This window comes from Aquila chrysaetos, chromosome 3, assembly GCF_900496995.4.
Source record: "Aquila chrysaetos chrysaetos chromosome 3, bAquChr1.4, whole genome shotgun sequence".
NCBI classification, from domain to species: domain Eukaryota; kingdom Metazoa; phylum Chordata; class Aves; order Accipitriformes; family Accipitridae; genus Aquila; species Aquila chrysaetos.
Window position 1 is genome coordinate 7,752,239 of NC_044006.1, and position 19,298 is coordinate 7,771,536.

The following is a 19,298-nucleotide window of genomic DNA, read 5'->3' on the forward strand; positions in this document are numbered from 1 at the left end:
TGGGAAACCAATATTTGTACTTCTTTCACCTTTGTGCTAGAAAAAACTGCTAGTTTCAAACATATGATCTTTCAGACCTTTTGAAAGACTGAGTTCAGTGTGACTGTTTGTTTTTCTCAAATACATTTAAGGTTTCCCCAAGTAAAGCTGAAGCCAAAAGTGATTCTGAAGACAAGGTAGGCAGATTCCTCCTTCTGTCACTGGTCACTAGATGTTTTTGACCTAGTTATTTCCTCTTCATTGTGTTGCCTTTTCCCCTGTTGATATTATCATTTGAAGTAATTTAAAATATTTTTCCCCTGAATAAATTTGAAAGGAAGGTGAGCATAAACAGTGCAATTCTTCATATCATATGTTACAATGAAGATCTGAACTGTAGCATTTTCTGCAAGGTTGATGATGACCTGGTAGCGCTTTTGGTTGTTACTCTGACTTGTCCTTGATCTAAAATTACATGTCCCTGCAGTGGAATCCTCCTGAGTCCGCAGAAAACACCATTGGCTCATAGGCCTGTGTAAAGCTGCTGGCTTTTCATTTCCAGTTGCGTATATGCGTGTCTACCTTATCTCTCTTCACACCTGCTGGAGCTGCCATGTCCTGGTGGGGGGGACATGTGAGGACCCCCTGCCTGTGGCAGCTCTGTGGCTGGGTGGGCAGGAGCCTGCTCCCACCCTCCTGCCCTGCAGTGCATCCACAGCTACTGCTGGGTCCCCCCTTGGGGTGCAGAAGGATGGGCAAGGGTCAGCTTCCCACTGAAATCAATAAAAAGCAGAAGGAGAACCCAGCGTTTCCTCTCTGGCACTTTTCTGGGTGAAGCACCCCTGTATGGAGTGGTCACGGCTGACGGGCTGTTCGCATGCAGCAGCTGAAACCTCGGGAAGGTGATGGAGCTGGTCGAGCAGGAGTGGGACTTGCAGGGAGAACTGTCCTTCCCCGACCGCTCAGGATTCTTCCCTTTACATGCAGAGATGAGGATCAGGGGGTTTAAGTGTGGAGAATTGAACACTCAAGCTGTTCTAATACAGTGCATCAGGCTACCAGTGTGTGTGATGTTCCTGAAATCTGTATTGTCTGGACAGGTACAGAACCAGAGAAACGCTCCTCCATGTAACAGGCAGATGTGGCCTCTTGCTTTCCTCTTTACAAACAATTTGTTCTTAGATTCCACTGGCAAGAGGAAACTTGTTTTTAGAGTCCATGAGCAGTGATGGTCCTTTATATGTGAGTTCAGAAAAGCTTCATTATTATAGCTTTCTTTTGCTATTAGAGGTATTGAAAATCTCAGATTGATCCAATGTATTTAACAAACTTGTAAAAAAAATTGTGGAAAAACTGAACTGTAAAAATTTTAAGTTGAAAACAATCTTCTGAAATGGAAAAATATAGGTGTTTAAAGACTTCTTCTTTCCCCTTTTTTCCTCTTCTGTTAGTACCAAAACTTGCAATAGTTTCAACAGAAGCAGAAGTGAGACAATTCATATTAAGCTGCCTTCTACCTTCTAGTGTTTCAGTGGCTTACAGGCATGTTACTGACTGCATAACTGGGAACTTCCACATTAAATATCCTTACACATTGTTATGACTATAAGAACTAAAGGTTTCCTTGCAATGCCTGTGATAAAATTGAATTAACACATAAGGAATAAAACCCTAAAAAAGAAATAGTCTTTCCATGCAACTATTAGGTAGCCAAAATTACTATAGGCATCAACATTTTTGTTTTCTATCCTATTTTCTACCCTTTTTGTCACATTCAATTTTTTTATATAGCCTGGTCCTAAAACGAAGTCAGTCTTTCCAGAAAGCTTGGTGAGTACATGGGGGATACACATCACTCCCCAATTATAGCTCAATAATTCTGGAAATTGTCAACCAGGGCTAAGGTCTTCCAAGATATCCAGGTAAGGTAGTTATCAAATTGCGCTGTTTCAGTGAGACTTGTAGCTCTTTCAACAACTTCTGAAAAATCCAGTTGTTCAGTCCCGTTTGCATACTTGACTTTAGCAAGTGCACCCATGTGCTTCTATAACAGGTGCGGGTGTACTGTAATTTGGAAACAAATATGCTGTTTGGGTTTGGTTTGCTATCACACCTGTGAGGGTAAACAAATCCAGATGACTAGCAGGATATGCGAACTCCATTATGTAGAGGTTAAATGGGGGTTGTTTTTTACAAAGAACTCCTTTACGCTCACTATCTTCCCAATACAAAGAATGACATTTTCACTATATTCAAGGAAAAATGCTAAAAAGGTTAATTTATTAACTGTCATATAGAAAACTGCAGATTTTTTAGCTGATGTGTATAATGAAATAATGGTCACTTTTCCCCTGAGAAATAACTTCTGTCTAAGTGGTGAAGATGTGTTCTTGAGTGAGGCTTTCCCCTTTGTGCAGCCTGAGCCTCTCCTGAGCGCTGTGGGGCTTTCACGTGCTTTGGCTGGTGCTGGGACCTCTGTGCCTTTGAGTCTTGGTGGTGCTTTCATTTTGGCTGCTCACGCACCCCCTTTGCAGGGAGGAGCTGTGTTTTATCACACGGGGGCTGGTACGTTCCCAGTGTTTCTTAGCAGAGCTCTGCCACGGCTAAGAGGACAGACAAGCTTTCTTGTAAATCTGAGACAGCCGCAGCCCGCTTCAGCTTTGCAGAGCGCGGCAGCATGCTCCCTCCTGCTGAAACGCAGAGGTGTGTGGCATCCGCGAAGCTGAACTCTGGTTTTTTGTAGCAACGCGCTGTCATCAGCGATGCCGCTGGCTCTAATCAGCTGGCTAAAGACAGGTATGCTTTCAGCAGCCTGGGCGCACCCTTAACGATTGTCATTTCATCTGTGTGAATGCAGGAGTTTGATATGAGTTGAGTCATATTTCCTTGGATTAATTGATCCTTTGCAAGTTTATACTAACCGACATGGCATTCAGATCTGATCTGCCCCAGACCACCTATGTGAGCCTTCTGTAGCAGATCCTGACTTGTTCCCGCATCACTGTATGTTTGGGAATACTAAGAATGGTACAGAGTACTGCAGGGAAAAATGGCCAATTTTGATGCAACTGGCCACAGCCTCTTCCTAGTACAAAGCACTTTATAGGAAGCATGTAACTGCACCGAATGAAACGATCTTGAGACCAAGATCTCAACTTCAGATGCTGGTGTGTGTTACATTCTGCACTCCGGACCTGTCCTCCCACCCTGTTAGTTGTGGTCAACCACAGTCAACCACAGTGCTTGATACTTCACACTGTAAATACTGTAGGCTGATTGTTTCTTTGGAGTTTGGGTCTCTTCATGCTTCCATAGTTACTGGAAATTCTTGTCAAGTCATTTTAAAGCTTTTTACTTGTTGAAAGCTTTTATTTTTCCCTTGTTCAAATGTAAAAGAAACCAGAATGAAGCTTGCAAAGGGACAAGTTAATTACCTGAAGGGTGAACACTTGAGTCATTTGTCACTGAAATAACTTTTAAAATTTGTATTTCTTCACTGGCCTGTTTCTTAATTAAATCGAGAAATAAACTGCCAAAGGGAGATCAGAATGAAGTCCAGGATACTAGCAAGTAGTAAGTGAAAAATACTACATCCTCCTTTGTACTAGGTAATCAAAGGCATCTTACTGCTTTAAACCTGACGCTGAGAGACACTGAAGAGTGAAGAATGCTACCCCATATTATTTGTGATTAGTCATATGTTGTAGGCATATGTACAGTGCAGTTACTGCAGAACAGACTCTTGTGTTAACTTGTTTGTAAGTTGAAGCTCAGTTAAGCAACCTTAGATACTTCTGGTTTTGTCTCCCCTCCTTTTTTTATTACTGCAAAGATGAAAATGGTGGGGAAGGAAGGAAAAAAAAAAAACCAACACACAACAAACCCTCTTGTTCATAACGTGAGAACTTAAGGTTTTTTCCTGCACTGATAAATCCAGAGGGTTGTGTAGAAGACTGGGGGGGAGAGGGGGTAGGGGGAGGACAACGGTGATTGAAGAGTGAAGTTTTGAGAAGGTGCTTGAGTTATGATTTAAAAAATATTTTTTTTTCCCAATGCTGTGAAAAGTTAAATGGAACACTTTAGCAAATGTTACTTAATTTTTTCCAAGACTTTTCTACAAGTCATGTATTTGAACAGGCCCACTTCTACCCTGTGCAGGGTAATTTAGTCTGCATTGAGGTGCAGGTAGTCTGCTACCACTTTTGAAAAACAGCCTGATAATGCTTTTTTTTCCCATATAGACATGTATCAATATTTCTTTATTTTATAGCCCTTTGTAGTGGCTTTTTTGATGTGCCACCTAGTTTTTTAGAGATCCACTCCCTAACACCAGTGGGCAATGATTTCCAAAACTGCGTCCTGCAGATATTTAGAATAGAATGAAAAGGAAGCAGCGCTTATTCAACACTTTTAGTATCAGTCTATCATTGCTATTTTTCTGATACTTTCATTTCTAACTCGTTTCACAAACATTGGTGCAAACTTGAAATATTTCATGTAGCATATATTATTAATATTCATACTGCCCTTTTCCTAAATAATGCATTATGCAAAACATTTTAAAGTCCCTACAATACTGCAATAAAAAAAAGAAGGTATTTTTAAAGATTTATATATCTGCCTATTAAAATTATAAATCCCAAATTCAGTTTATTACTTGAATTTAAAATACAGAAGTCTCAGTCTTTGTGGGATTTGGGTCTCAATTTAATGAATATTTTAGGGGGCAAATTGTGGTGTAATTTTGAGTCAACTTGATTTCCCTAGCTTTCATATTTATTTCACTACTCGTGTGAAAGAAAGACTAAGGAGAACTGAGTGATCACTCAGAAGAAAACAGTTTGTTGTCCAGGGCAAAAAGGAAATGTTTGGTTTTAATACTACATGTATGAGTGTTTTAATGTCTTTCATGAACCAAGTAAGAACTTTGCAATAAGTACTGAACTTCAAATGCTGTTGTACAAAAGGGATCGAAAGCGGAAAAAGGCCATGGTGGGCAACCTGCTCCGAAGACAGCGGCAGAATCCCAAACTAAAGGAGCCAAGAAAAAGAAGGCAGAGAGTCCCAAGCTAGGACACAGTACATTTAGTAAACTCTTTAGGCATAAGGTCTGTATGAAACTCTAGCAAGAGCAGAACCCTGAGCAGTAACAGATGGCTCCTGTCACAGAGTGAAGTTATTTAATTGGTAACTGAAATCAGCATCTGGCCAGCTGTGCAGTGCTCTGAAAACTACTGGTGTGAGCCTTTCTGTGCCATGCATTATGAAAACAATCTTCATGTGCAATGTTTCTCTCATTATACCATCTGTGAATTCAGGATTCTGAAAATGCCTCTAACCTTCCCCGCTATGTGCTTCCCAGTTACTAACACTGACTAAACTTCCCTGGCCACTTAAAATAAAATAAAAGGTACAGACAAGCAATGAATTATGCAGATATGAACAGCGCCTGCAGTTGTAGGACGTGTTCAAGAGCTCAGGCCAACTACAGTTAAGGCTTTATGATCCACATTGCCTTAATATGCACTGTCATGTGGTTAAAATTGGTGGTTTGGTGAAGTGGGTCATCTGATATGGCACAGAGAAGGTTGGAACATGGAATTTACTTCAGAAATAGTTACTTTTTACTGAACACAGAAAAGAAGTCATTGTTGATTGAATTCTATGTGTAGTTTGGAGGGGAAAAAGTCTGCTTTTCAAGGATACTTTAAAGTTGTTCAAAATGCACACTTTTTGTGCAAATGGTTGTTTCAGAGGGGATTATCTTTTATCTTAAAAAAAAAAAAATCACTGAAAACTTTTAATTTCAAGGTCCATATTTGGGCATTACTGCATTCTCTGAAGATAATCTGCCATGATGTTCTGTGGCAGGAAAGCAGAGAATTTTAGCTTTTTAGCCCAAAGAATGCAGAAGCAGAGACCCTTCCACTGGGGGAGGAAAGTAATTAAATATTAATGCTCACTCAGAACACCCACATGGAATTTCTGGTGAGTAGGGGGCTTTATAATCAAGGGCACAAGGCAAAGGGAGGTCTTTAAGATATTTTTAAAACAAAAACATTCTTTCCACTATCTCATTTTTGAGATAAAACTGTCATCTGCATATTACTGAAGGAATAATAACCTTCCCAATGGCTTTAAGCTTACAGTTTTTGCCAACAGCTTAAAGTTAAGATCTCATCTAGTATATACTACCTTGATAGCTAATAGTTTTTATATTTAATACAATTAAAATATGAGTTACTTATTCATAAGGAATTAGGGCTTCCTGGTAAAAAACATAGCTAGCATTTTTTTAAGGTGCTAAGCCTCTTCTCTAACAATTCAAAATCTTGCAATGAGTTGTTGGGAGAGATGATTGGTTTTGATTAGGCTATTTTATAGAATTTTAAAGACTTTTGGTCTGGAATGTAAGCAGTTATCTTGAAGAAACACAACAGCACTAAACTTTTAAATTTTTACAGTAATAAAATCTGTCTTATAAAATGTCGTTATTTTTTAAATAGTTTTTTTCTTGCTTCTAAGTTTATTTTCACAGCTTTCTTTCCACATACAAAATACAGAAGCAATAACTGAGGTATCACTTATGACATATTAAGAATAAAGGAGGTGGATTAAAATGGTGCCAACAGTTTGTTTGTAAGGCTGATTGAAAGTGGAAATTCAAATCAGAGCACTGATGTGACAGGAAAGCCCTGAAGTCATCACCTCTAGTAAAAAAAAAAAAAAAAAAAGTTTGGTTTATCTCATTTCACTTGAAATGCCTTAGTGTGATGTGTCAACTAGATGAATAGGTAATGAATCCCTTTATTTGAAATTATCATTTTAATATATGTATTCATATTTAATTTTAAGCACTTCACTGTCTCCTCTGAAAGTTCTTTCTCTGCAAGTCTTCTAAAATTCACTTCTCTGTACCTTAGTTAAGAATAAATTGACTATTAGGTTAACAGAAACATTGTTTTTTGGTGTCCTGTGTTTACATGAATACTAACTTTAAGGCACCTTGTGAATGTTGTTTTCAAATAGCAACGTGCATGCTAATATAAATCCATAACATAGGCTGATGCGATGTGATTTAGCCATTTGACCTCAAAGACTGAGTTTGGATGGCATTTAACAGTTGGGTCCCTGTCTGTCCTTTTATTCCCATTCATATGTATTTGCCTTGCATTGCATGCCAGTTTTGCAGTATAACTGTACTGATTTATGGAATTTTTACTTGGAAGAGAAGGGTTAATCACTTATTTTCAGCTTTAGTACTGAAGCCAGCTTGTGACATTACACTACTACTTACCACTTGCTCTGGATCTTGTTCATTAGAGCTAACCACAAAAAAGTTCTTGGCTCCTGCAAAATATCTCTCACTTATTCTTTCAAGAAATCTGCACAGCTTGTGGTGGGCTGCCTAAACCCAGGGGTGCTGGGCTCACATTCACCTGAGTTTGTGGCTTGCTGCTCCTCTTTTTGTACAGCTCAGATACTTGTCTTCAGCGCAAGCTATGCTGGATGTTAGGGTCAATAGATACTGGTATATATCACTGGCCAGGAAGGAGTTTAACAAACTGGATCCCTCCTGGCTTTGTGTATTTTGATGAAACCAGGAGAACCATTGCTGTGAGTTTTGTTTAAAAAAAAAAAAAAAAAAAATCATCAGAGTAAATCCCACCTAATGCACCGAAGCGTGAGTGGATGGACTAAACCAACCTCCAGCACCTGCAGAGCTTCTCTTTGTAGAGCTGCAACTCCTGATTCTAAGTTATAAAGCCACTGCTGTTCTGTGCCCTTCATTTCCAGGCAGTCATCTGCCTATGTTTTGTATCCCAGAAAGCAAAGCTTCCTGCTTTGGAGGTGATTTTAGCACGTCCCTGACTGGTATGCAACTGCCCCAGTGGAAAAGACCTAGCTCTGGCTTGTAAGTGTGCACTGGAAGGTGCACATGCAGACCCAGCTCAGAAAAATCTCTGCTAGTATCTTAAAGCCCTGTGTAATGCCTTACCTGAAGAAACTGGGGATGCATCTGTAAATACACATATCTTTAAAGAACAAGTTGAGGACTGCAAGCACAGCAGCATGAGCACAAAGCAATTCAACACAAGGCTGCAATGCTGCTGCAGGTAGAAGGATGTGAGCTGGCAGTCCCTTCAGGCAGCCTCGCCTCTGCCAGAGATCAGTTTCCATGGTTGCAGGAGCCAGGACTTTCACAAACATTCACTAAAAATAAAATAATTTGTGACACAGACAATTCCTGAACTGTGTAACTGTGAGCACTGACATTGCCGGAGACAGACTTGTCTTTGTGTTTTGTTTCCCTTCAGGCTGCAAAAGAGACCCAACAGACAACTAATACCAAAGTGAGTAGGATGATTCAAGTTATCTGTATGAATAATGCAGTCAAAGGGTAATTATTCTTGCTGTCATTTTCAGTCTCAAAGAGTGGTTTAATTTCTTTATCAATTAATCATCTCTGTTATGAAGGGTGGGTTGCTATGCAATTTGCTTCCTCTATTCAAGACGTTACTTCATTTGAAAGGACAGGCGTGCAACTCATAAGCTGCACCTTGCGTGTCCTGGGCAGCGGCGGTCCGCTGTGCGCTTACCTCTTGTACCAGGTGATGCCTGAACGTGCGGCGAGTATCTCATCCTCCACAAGTTTCCAATAGCCTTATGTGTTCACGTTTCTTTCTAGAGCACTGAACAGCAGCCTGTTACCTCTGTAAAATCAGACAAAAACGTCCCTTCCTCTCAAGAGCCGCAGACAACTAAGCAGAATATAAAAGTCGCCGAGCCTGCAGCCCAACAGCAGGCAGCGGCCAGTGAAGCCCCCAAAGAGGTGACGAAGGAGAAAGCATCATCCACTCCTATGCCACTGAGCAAGCTCTTTTGGAAAAAGGTATGTCTGGATTTCGGAGCTGGCCCATCCCACGGCTCCATTTTCACGCAGCGTCTAGAGTTATTGCTAAGCATAGAGTTATAGTAAAGCAGTCAAATCTGCAAAGTTGAGCATATCCCACGTGCTAAATGCACAAGGAGCATGAGGGATATACACACGTACAAATGCATACGTGAGCTTTGGGCGGTCACGTATGCACATGGCTAATAATGGCAGTTAGACTCCTGCAGAAGAATCTTATAGAACATAGTCTTTTAAACTTGTCTGTAGTATTTAAGTGATATTATGGAAGAAGGAACATTGTTGTCTGTCAATTCAACGTATTTGTTAAAGATCCCACAGACATTATAGCATTCTTTATGAAATGATATCATTAATAGAGACATAGCTATAAAAAAACATTTAGTTTTTATGAGAACTGTTTGCTTTAGTTCTAAACATCTGAAAACCTGGAATCTGGTGGGTCTATTCTTACTCAATAGAAAAAGTTGCATACCAGAGTGGATCAGTCATTAAGTTTGGGGATTGAGGTCGATTGCTTGGGAAGACACATTTTTCCTCTGTTAAATAATGGTTTTAACTAAAATTAGGACTAACTTTGAAAACATGGTTCCTGTTTCCACGGTCCTTATGGTTTATAAGCTGAAGGTTTATTCTTTTCTCGTTCTGTTTAAGAGAAGAGCTCTATTAAACTTTACTGAATCACTGTATGTTGAATAACTGCTTTCCTGGGCTTCTGTTCAAGTTCAAATCCCAGAAATTAACTGCTTCCAAACACACAGATGCTGCCTGAGCAGCTAGCCCTGCAGCTTCTTGAGCTGTACTTTCCCTGCTGGGCAGTGATACTGGAGATAGAGTTTGGGTATGTTACCTACACCAAAAAAAAGGTGTTTAGATATTTACAGAGTAAACACGCTTGAAAACAATCTAAGCTTGAAACAAGCTTGTTACTTGGGACTTAATTTCCTGTGGAACTGGGCAAATCAGGTACTTAGAATGAGAGGAAAGTTGTGAAGAAGAGGGAGAGGGAGGTTTTTTTATATAGTTATTACTGCTACAGAAACCTTCTCTGAGTAGTCTGGCTTATTTGAAAACAGAGATGGGAAGCAAGGTGTATGCTGAACATGAAGATGAAATAAGAAAAAAAAGGCCGCCTAGCAGATGGTCGCATGCAGTTTCAGTGTAAAACTGAGTAATAAATCTTAAGTTCAGTAATTTCATAATGAAGTAACAAGGTCTTTTATGTTTGAAAAGGAAAAAGCATGTAAGAAAGGAACATTTTCTCACAGAAAAATAGTGGAAATCACTTCTGTGGAGGAGAAACTGGTGGTGATGGTTGGTTTAAAAAAAAAAAATCTGATAAGGTTTTGGTAAGACTTCAAAACCTTGTTTTGAAAGATTAACCCAAGCTAATATAGTTATAGATATTTTACTGCTCTGCATAATGTAGGTTCTGCCCCCAGTGCACACCAGCTCCCCATATCTCATATTATAGCTAGACTAAACTAGGTCTAGGTACATACCCTGTGTTTCTTTAACCTTACAATAATCTTCATGTGAAGTCCTGGGATCTCAAACATCTCAGGGGTATAAATCTTGTACCAAAATTGTCTTTTACTTCTGTTTGTTCATAATGCTGGGTTTAACTTATTCTACATCATCATTAGCTGCTTATGTCAGTGAATGGAAAGTGCTGTAGAGAACTTTCTACAACTCTGAGCAGGTTTTGGTTCCTACAAAAAATCTTAAGGACTAGTTAAATCATTTATGCAAATGCACTGAACTACAGTAGTGTGTGAAATCTGAACTTTGTAAAATGAGCCCCCTTCTGCTTATTTAGATCTTCTTGGGTCTGGAATTGTGCTGAGACCAAATGTTTTTGCAGGTTTTCTGGAGTAAATTTCTGCAGCAGAGGACTAAATTTGGTCCTAAGAATTTAAAAACCAAACAACAAAAAAAACCCAACAGCAACAACAACAACAAAAAAACCCCAAAAAATAAACCTGCATGCTTCAGCATTGAATCCTTACCTATAAAAGGCTGATGTTGCTTTACTGGACTTTCTTGACAGAGAATAATATTATATTTCCTTTGATGAAAGACCCTGGTGACCCAGTCAGCTTGAAGCTAAAAAAAATGAGGATAGATGTAAAAAAAAAAAAGTCCTTAGACTAACAGGTTAGCCTCAAACTCAGCTTGGTTTGAAGATTCTGTCTTTTTTTTTCTGCAGCGATTTTATCTTTCTGGCACACTTAATGTACTGCCCTTTTGCTAGGATAGAGAATCGAAGCTAGCAACTGTTTCAAATAGGTGTGTAATTCAGAGTCATGTGTAGTTTTTCTTTTGAACTAACAAATAGCAACCACAACACTCAATAGATCCAGGATTCAGATCTAGCTTCTCTCTTTCCAGGCAGTCTCTTAAATATCTATCTTCTGATGAGCTTTCACTTCAAAGTAAAGCTAATGAAGTGCCTGTCAACACATTGCAGTTAATGCTGCTGCTCTGACTACAGATGAATAAATATGTAAAAGAAAAAGAAAAAAAAAAATTCTTATTCAAGTCCTCAGATAGAAACCATTTTGACTGTATTTGCCCCATTTCCTGATCAGTCTGCAGAAGAATTTTCATAACTGTTACTCAAATGTTTGTCATGCTAACGTGGTTTTTTGGTTTTTGGTGTTGTTTTTTTTCTTTCAAATACTAAGGAATAGTAATAGAAAATTACAGTTAGTAATTTCACATATTTGTGTTGGAAACCTGGTTTCAAGACCTTGTAGATCTCTGATCAGGGGCAGAGAAACATGATGCTTCACTTATATCTGACTAAAGCATGCCAGTAAGTGATGGAGGAAAGTTATTGAAGGACTATTTAGACTGCTCTGTGAATTATCTTTAAAAGCAGATATACTTTTTAAAAACTAGAATTTTAAGCTGTTGCAATTCTGTTGCCATACAAACGCAGAAAAATCGTGCCCTTTTTACTGAGGTGTATTTATGCACTATAATACAGACAGCAAACTGGTTAGATATTAAGTGAAGCAGAATAACACCTTTTATTGCTGAGCCTGCAGTCATACCCTGCCATAGGAAAGCAAAGGTAAATATTTGGGTGGAGCGTGCGAGATAAAGTTACCCAGGACTTACTGAGTTCCTGCAGTAGTTTACCTGCTCCCATCCTGGAATATACCACCTATCAGGCAGGAGAGAAGGAGATTCTGGCCTTTTTTTGCTGGGTAAATGGTTGAAGGAACTGGAAAGAGAATTGCCCCTGCCTGAGGGAGTGAGGAGGGCAATAAGCAATGGGCTTTTGGGGGCCATTTCACAACCTGACTACTGGTATAGCTGCTGTCCTTACGGCAGAGAGGGGCCTTCACCTCCTCAACCCAGCAAATAAAACCAACAGGACTTGCGAGGCAGAACCACACTCCTGGGCTGTTTACAGCCCAGTGTGGTTTAATCATAAGCTGACAGTGGTTAGTACTAATTGGTTAATAGTCTGAGCTGTTACAGCTCAAGATCTGCTGAGCGGCGCCTTCAGGCAGCAGCGGCAGGTCACGGGGGGCTTCAGGGTGGAGGTCCGAGAGCGTGTTGGTGGCTAAAGCTGAGCTACCTTAACTCCAGCAACCTCTGTCGTCTTCGCGTTGGCAAAGGAGGGCAGGAAGGTGGATTAAAGTCTCTCTAATCCTCCCTGCTTCCTGCCCGTGAGCCTGCGAGTGAGCGGCAGGAACAGATCTCAAGCATGACTGCTTTTAAGTGGAAATTTCTTGAGCAAAAGGTCATCTTTCATATATATTGTTAAGATAAAAGAAAAGCTGCTTCATAAAGAAGGTATGACCCAGGAAAAACAGAAAACCTGTTCCTGCAGTCTAATGAAATGCAGTGGAGAGTGCCAGTTCAGACTCTAGCACAAGATCAAAGCAGGGTACAGTGTTTACCTCAATTTTGAGGAAAGATGCAGCAAGCAAAAGGAAAATTCCTATCAAAGTTACCCAGGTCACAGAATAAGTTAGACTCTTATAAGGCAACAATTTGTATGGTCACGAACCTAGATGAGAAAACAGTGTAGTAATAGTTCCCCAAAACAATAGGAGGTTTTGTAAGAACCAGAAGATGGCTCAATGAGCAGACACAAACTTCCCACCACAACGGTTTTAAGTAAGCTTATTACTAAAACAGAATCAGGGACACTGTCATTTAAGAAGTGGAAGAATGCTTCCCAAACATAGTGAAATAAAGAGTCTAGTAAAATACTCTTATAAAACACAACTTGCGAAGATAAAATTTTATTTTGAAAAAGAAAACAAAGGTAGCTCTGTAATAGGAAGAACAAAGGATGGCCCTCATCTTACTTCAAATAAATGTATCTTGAAATGTTTTTTAAGCTTGGCAGAGTGCCTTTAAAAAAAGAAAAATAAATAACCCAACAGCACTTCTGTCTCTGTGGTGCATAACAAAAATAGCTGCTGACTTAGGTTGAATTTATTACAATTGGTGTCTAAGGAAACCAGAGGCAGAATTTGGACCTGTGAATCCAGCAGCCTCAGTTGATGCAATTTATAGGTATAAGGAGAGTACTTCTATGAGAGCATTTATGCATCAAAGCATTGTGAAGCTCATAGAGCTGGGCTGTTTGCAAATTATTCTTCTATACAAATTGCAGTTTCTTCCCAAAACTAGCCACAAAACTTGATATAACTTTTGGTTTTCTCCCAGGTGAAGTAAAGAAATTGAACCCGTTGCTCTAGAGAACAGTTTAGGTTAATGTAACATCATTCAAAGTTCATTGATTTCATCTTTGTCAGGCTCTTCCTATTACACTTTCAATTCCTGCCAGAAACACCTTGGTGATTCTCTTGAATGCACAAATGGAAATTTTTGTTCTAGCTTCTTAGGGGAAACAGGAACAAAAATGAAAAACTGTTCTTAAAAGTATGTCAGAAAACCTTCTTTGCTGCAAGGGGTTTTCCCATCTACTGAGACACTATGCATAGGCATTCTCTGCCTCTCTGAAGTATGCAATATATCATGGTCATGTGTCATCAGTCTCCAAGAATCTGCCACCTTGGTCAGTCTTGTTTGAGAAGAAGATTTTGTGATGTCTCTAGAGCTTCCTTTTGTCCCAGTGTGTCTAAATACCCTGATCTGATTGCACAGAAGTTGTGGAACTCCAGCCTTGGAGATACTAAAAGCTCAACGTGACAAGTTCCTCAGCAACTCTGAGCAGGAGGTTGGACTAGGTCTCCAGAGATATCTTTGAGATTACAAAATCGTAAAAGAATATTCAACATTAGTTACTTCAGTCTTACAGAGGGAGATAGGTATACAAGAAGGATTCTTGGAGATGATTACAAGAAGGATTCTTGGAGATGATTACAAGAAGGATTCTTGGAGATGATTACAAGAAATTTATCATAAAACTTTTAATAGCAGCCTTAAGATCTCAAACAACCTGTAACTTCTGCAACAACTTTATGCCTAATAGTACCGTATGTACATTAGATACCTAAGTTTAAAAAAAAAAAGGTAAAAATAAGCTATTCTAAAACAGGATTTAAACTTTCCTAAAGCCTCCTATGGCTTCCATCAAGAAATGTACAAAAAGTCACTGATTACTTTAAACAAATCCATCTCTCTGAATAGTTGACTATTACTTAGCTCTTTATTTAAATAGACAGTGCTTTTCAGAGTTAGGCATTTCGCCCCAGGATGCATTTGTTATCGGTAGTGACACTAACGCCTTTGCATAGACATAGCTTGAGAGACAAAACTCATTTGGGTTGCAGCTGTAGCAGCGTAGCAGTAATATGATCCCAAACTGTAATCTTTGAATGATGAGCTCCCAGAAGCTAGGTTACTGCTTTATTGAGCCACTGTTTCAACTCCTGCAATGAATCATTTCCTTCAAGCAAATAGATGGTGAATTGATTATATGTATGTGTGAATAGGCAGAAATATAGATGAAAATTATTATAGATTGATTATCTCAAAATGTTCATAAATATAAATTAAATCTACAATTCCATGGGGAAGCGGGCTGTGCTGCAGTCATCTCAGGCAGCAGGGGACAAGGAATATTCATTCTCTCATCATTCTTCTCCTTCCCCCTACCCCATCCCAAAAACATTTGTTTCTTCCACAAAAGAGGAGTAAAGAACAAAGCGAAATCTCTCATGCTGCTGTAGAACTCCATGGTGTGTCCCCATCTTGCATGTGGGGTCCCCTTCAACTCAAAAAGAATATGATGGAACTAAAAGGTATAATACTGAGAGAAAAATGCATAAATATATTGAATGGCTTCTGTATGAAGAACTACATAAATTAGGATATTTTTTTTTTTGGCTCAGAAAGGAGTTGGCAGAAAGGAAGATGACAGCAGCATACAGAATGACTACTGTAACATAAAAGGTGAACAGGAAAGAGCAGTCATTGCTCAAAATAAAAGCAGTAGAGTATCAAATCATTTCATCTGGTGACAAACAAAAATGAAGTACTTTGGAAAAAAAAAAAACATACTTAAGCTGTAGAATCCTTTGCCACAGGATGCTGCTGGATGTCAGAAATTTATATTTACTCAGAAAATGTTCAGCTAAATTTCTGTAGGAAAAAAATCCATCAAAGGCTATTAAACCAAAGATACTACTTGGGAATCACCAAGTTGAAGATATTTGGAAAAGTAGACAAGGACAGTAGTACTGTAAGCTGCTGCTGGAGGAGGCAGCCATTTTTCACCCCTCCCAGAGTCAGGATCTGGGGCTGGGGTGAATCTTTGGTATTATCTTTTAAATTGTTTACGTGTTCATGTGGCTAAAATTAATTTGGTCAAAATGACTGTGAGTATAAATTACATGTGTGTTCTTGTAAGTACATGTAAAAACGGTGAAATATCATTCTGAGATTTATTTACAGCAGTTGTTTCCTATGGTAACCATAGTAAGACATTTCAGCTCTAACTGTGCCGTATTTTTAAGCAGCAGCATGTGTTGAAATGCCAATACCTAGGGTAACTGCTTCTGTTTGATTCAATATTGAAGTTATACTACTGAGGGTGTACCTTATTCTGCTTTTATAATGTTCTGCACCTTTCTGCAGTAGGCTGCAAAACGATCAAGGCCTTGCTGCAGGTCAAATTACCTGGTTATTAGCATAATAGCTTCTTTTTATGGTAGAAGGGAAGATACTTCTTTACACAGTTACAGTGGGATGGGAATTAATTAGTGGTTCTTGAGGGCACAGAAGAATGTTATTTACCAGGGCATTTATAGAAGGCAGAATAGTCAGCTAAGGAAATGCATGTTCAGCCTCCTGCCCAGCTGTGCCTCCACCTCCTACAGCAGAAATGTGCCTCCTGCTCACGTATTCTGCTCCGCACAGGTCTTGTTCAGTTAAACACATTGAGCGTTCCCAGGATAGCCTTGAGAAGGCCGTGGAATGAGACATGCAGGAGATTAACCCATAAATCTTATGGGGATCCATATTTCAGAGGAATTTACCAACCGCATGCCTCTGGTTGAAGTACTATTATAACAGGAGGAACTTCCCAGTAATTCACAAAAGCTCAGTGGGACCCAAAATCCTTCTATAAAGGCAACATTGCTGAGTACCCAGCAGCTTTTCTTGAACTCAAATGAGGGTCAACACTATCAAAGAGGGGGACTGTGACCTGTGGGATTGGGTGAAGTAATAGATGAGCTACTTAACTACCTTGTACCTCAGAAGTCATTTATATCTTCACAACTGGGAAGAGGAGCTAGTGTTGCAAATGTGACCAGCCTGAGAACACTGTGCCTGCAATGTTACACTTTTGTATTTCACTAAGAAGGGTGCTAGAGTTTTAACAATTCATAATATCCATGGTGTGTTTTAATTAATCCTATTCCTGCTTTTGTGTGCAAACTCTTGGGTATGATCTTTCTCATTTTTATTGCTTTTACCTGGGCGTCATCTACTTGGGGCACATATTACTGTATGTAATTTCATTTAAATTTCCTTTTAAAATTGTAATCAAAGTTAAATTATTGTTTGGGAACTGGTACTGCAATTCAAGAAAGGCTATTTCTTCAATGTAAACAAGCACTTAAAATCCCACCACCTTATATACTTTTTTTTGAATTGGGATTGATCAAATTCCTGAAGAAACCTGTACAAGATAAAGTGAAGCTGAGAATGCTTTCATGCCACATTGGTTCCTGATGTACCAACTTACTGCACTGCTGAAGCACTTTGACTGTAACCTCTTTAAAAACAAACAAAAAACCAAACCTCACTTATTAAGTTTGTTTTCCCCACTTTCTTAATATTTACCCCAAATAACCCCAGAACGCATCAGAAGAAGCAGAGATCATAAGCAATGAAAAAGCGGACGCGTCTTTAGAAGCAGGGGCTCCTGACAAAGGTGAGAGTAAGAGCCCAGAAGCTGCAGAAGTGAAACCTAGAAGAGAAGAGAGTAAAACCCCCAAAGCAAACCTGAGGAAGTTTTTTAAACTGGTAAGCAAGACCCTCAGCTTCACGAGTTGAGAGCAACGCGTTCAGTGCAAGGCCGGGGGTGGTAATTCTTGAAAAAAGCTTTGGAAAATCAATGTCTGTGAGAAAGCAGGAGCGAAGCTATGCCCGTTTCCAGAGGTGGGTGTGTGACCTCGTCTTGTCCCCTTGTCCCCGGCGCCGCGCCCCCCCCCCCCCCCCCCCCCGTGCGCATTTCGCGTTCTGCATCTCCCTCTGGCGGCCGCGCCGGGAAGAGCCCGGGAAGAGCCCGGGAAGAGCCCGGGAAGAGCCCGGGGGCTGCTGCGGCTTCCACGCTCCGCCGGAGCCCTTTGTCCTCCGCCGGGGCGGGGGGGGCCCAGGGCAGTTCAAGGGGTTTGAGGCAGAATTCGGGGTTGCCACCGAGGCAACTTTCCACTGCGTGATGCGAGACCCGGGCAGATGCTCCTGGAGGAAACCATCTGCTATTAGCCCACCGTTGTCACAGCCTGTGCTTGCTTCAGGGAGTCCTGGTTTTAATAGTGAAACTTTTTTTGGCAGCTTACGGGGGTTAGCTGAACCGGTATGTGAAAGGATACAATCGCTGCTTTAAAGATGTTATGCATTAGGTGGAAAAAAGAAAGGCACAAAGTAGAATCTAATCCTCCTTCCCAGAAGGAGACTGGAGGGAAGAAGGAAACTGCTGAGGCGATAATGTGGCTGGTATCGGCTCGTGGTTATAGGTATGAAGCAATCCTGCTGATTTGTGTACAAATGACAGCCAGACAGTATTCCTCAACAGAGTCTAGAAAAGTGGCCAAGAAAGAAAATAATCCAAGTCTAGAACTAACGCTTCTCTGATTAAAATTGTAGCAGGCCTTTGAGGACTTATATAGCAATTGATCTATTTTGGCAAGGTTTACAAATGTGTATGGAAGATTTCTATTTTTAATCAAGCTGTTTTATTTTCAGACAGCTACGTGTGGGTGTCAGAGTAGCTTATACATTAGAATGTGAAAAATGTAGTTTCTTATAACACGATGTAATAAACAGCCCAGGTTGTCTGCTCACAGGTATGTGCTGGTACATACAACTGTGAACAGTCACATTGTCAAAGGTTAAAGTTCGTGAGTCAGACCAAGGAAGGTACACCCAACAACCCAAATCCTGATTTATTTTTTATCTCCAAAAGATCAGTGTTTCTTTTATTTTCAGCTGTTTGTTAACCTTAGCCCAACCCATGATGGGTGCATTTACTTTTTTTTTTTTTTCTTCAGAGTTACTTTACTACATAGCCACTCTGGTGTATTTGAGGATCCAAGCTAAAATTCCTAATATCAGCCAAGAATTGTGCACCCAACATGCCTTTAATTCCACATAAGATTTTACGAAACCAGTCCGTTTGGAAAAATCTCAACCTTATTCCTAAATCCAAGGGGACTTGTGGTCATCCTGCATAGAGGCTTGTTACCATGGGAGATACTAGACATGCAGAAGGTGACTCGGGACCAATGCATATCAAACACTGACGTCTGTGGCAACTGTGACTTCAAATCATGTCACCCTACCAAAAAAAATACCACCAATTAAAAAATAAAGCTGTTCCACACCCATCTTAGTCATCATGGAAGAAAACAGAGCTGTATTAAAAGCAGTAGATGTAATGCTGCTCTAATCAGAGCAGGGGTTTAATCCAGTTTTTGGCCTAGAAAGACAGAACTAGTATGTAGGCAAACATCTACCCACATGGGAAACTGAATTGTATTAACTGTGTAACTGGTTTTGCAGGTTTTTGAAACCTTTAGTATTCATCTGCTCTACTTTTGGCTATCAATTTCCAAACATAGTGGATTATTTTAATATATTTATTGTCCCTGAAGTATGCCCCAGGCTGTTTCCTCTGAATCACTTTTGGACTACTGGATCGCTGCAACGCTGTTGCGCACAATCGGAGCTATATAGCTGCCCT

General features: G+C 39.9%; 1 protein-coding gene across 6 annotated transcripts in view; it reads left to right on the forward strand.

Annotated features, from left to right (window-relative positions):
* The window catches only part of BCAS1 (brain enriched myelin associated protein 1), a 57,091-nt gene that overhangs the window by 22,027 nt on the left and 15,766 nt on the right, over positions 1-19,298 (forward strand). For 4 of the 6 annotated variants that reach the window (XM_030009868.2, XM_030009869.2, XM_030009873.2 and 1 more), the window contains exons 6-10: positions 132-176; positions 4,947-5,087; positions 8,298-8,333; positions 8,669-8,872; positions 17,192-17,359. In XM_030009868.2, coding sequence (XP_029865728.1) covers positions 132-176; positions 4,947-5,087; positions 8,298-8,333; positions 8,669-8,872; positions 17,192-17,359 — 594 coding nt within the window. The remainder of the gene's footprint in view (positions 1-131; positions 177-4,946; positions 5,088-8,297; positions 8,334-8,668; positions 8,873-17,191; positions 17,360-19,298) is intronic. The other 2 variants (XM_030009872.2, XM_030009870.2) reach the window with 2 other exon arrangements.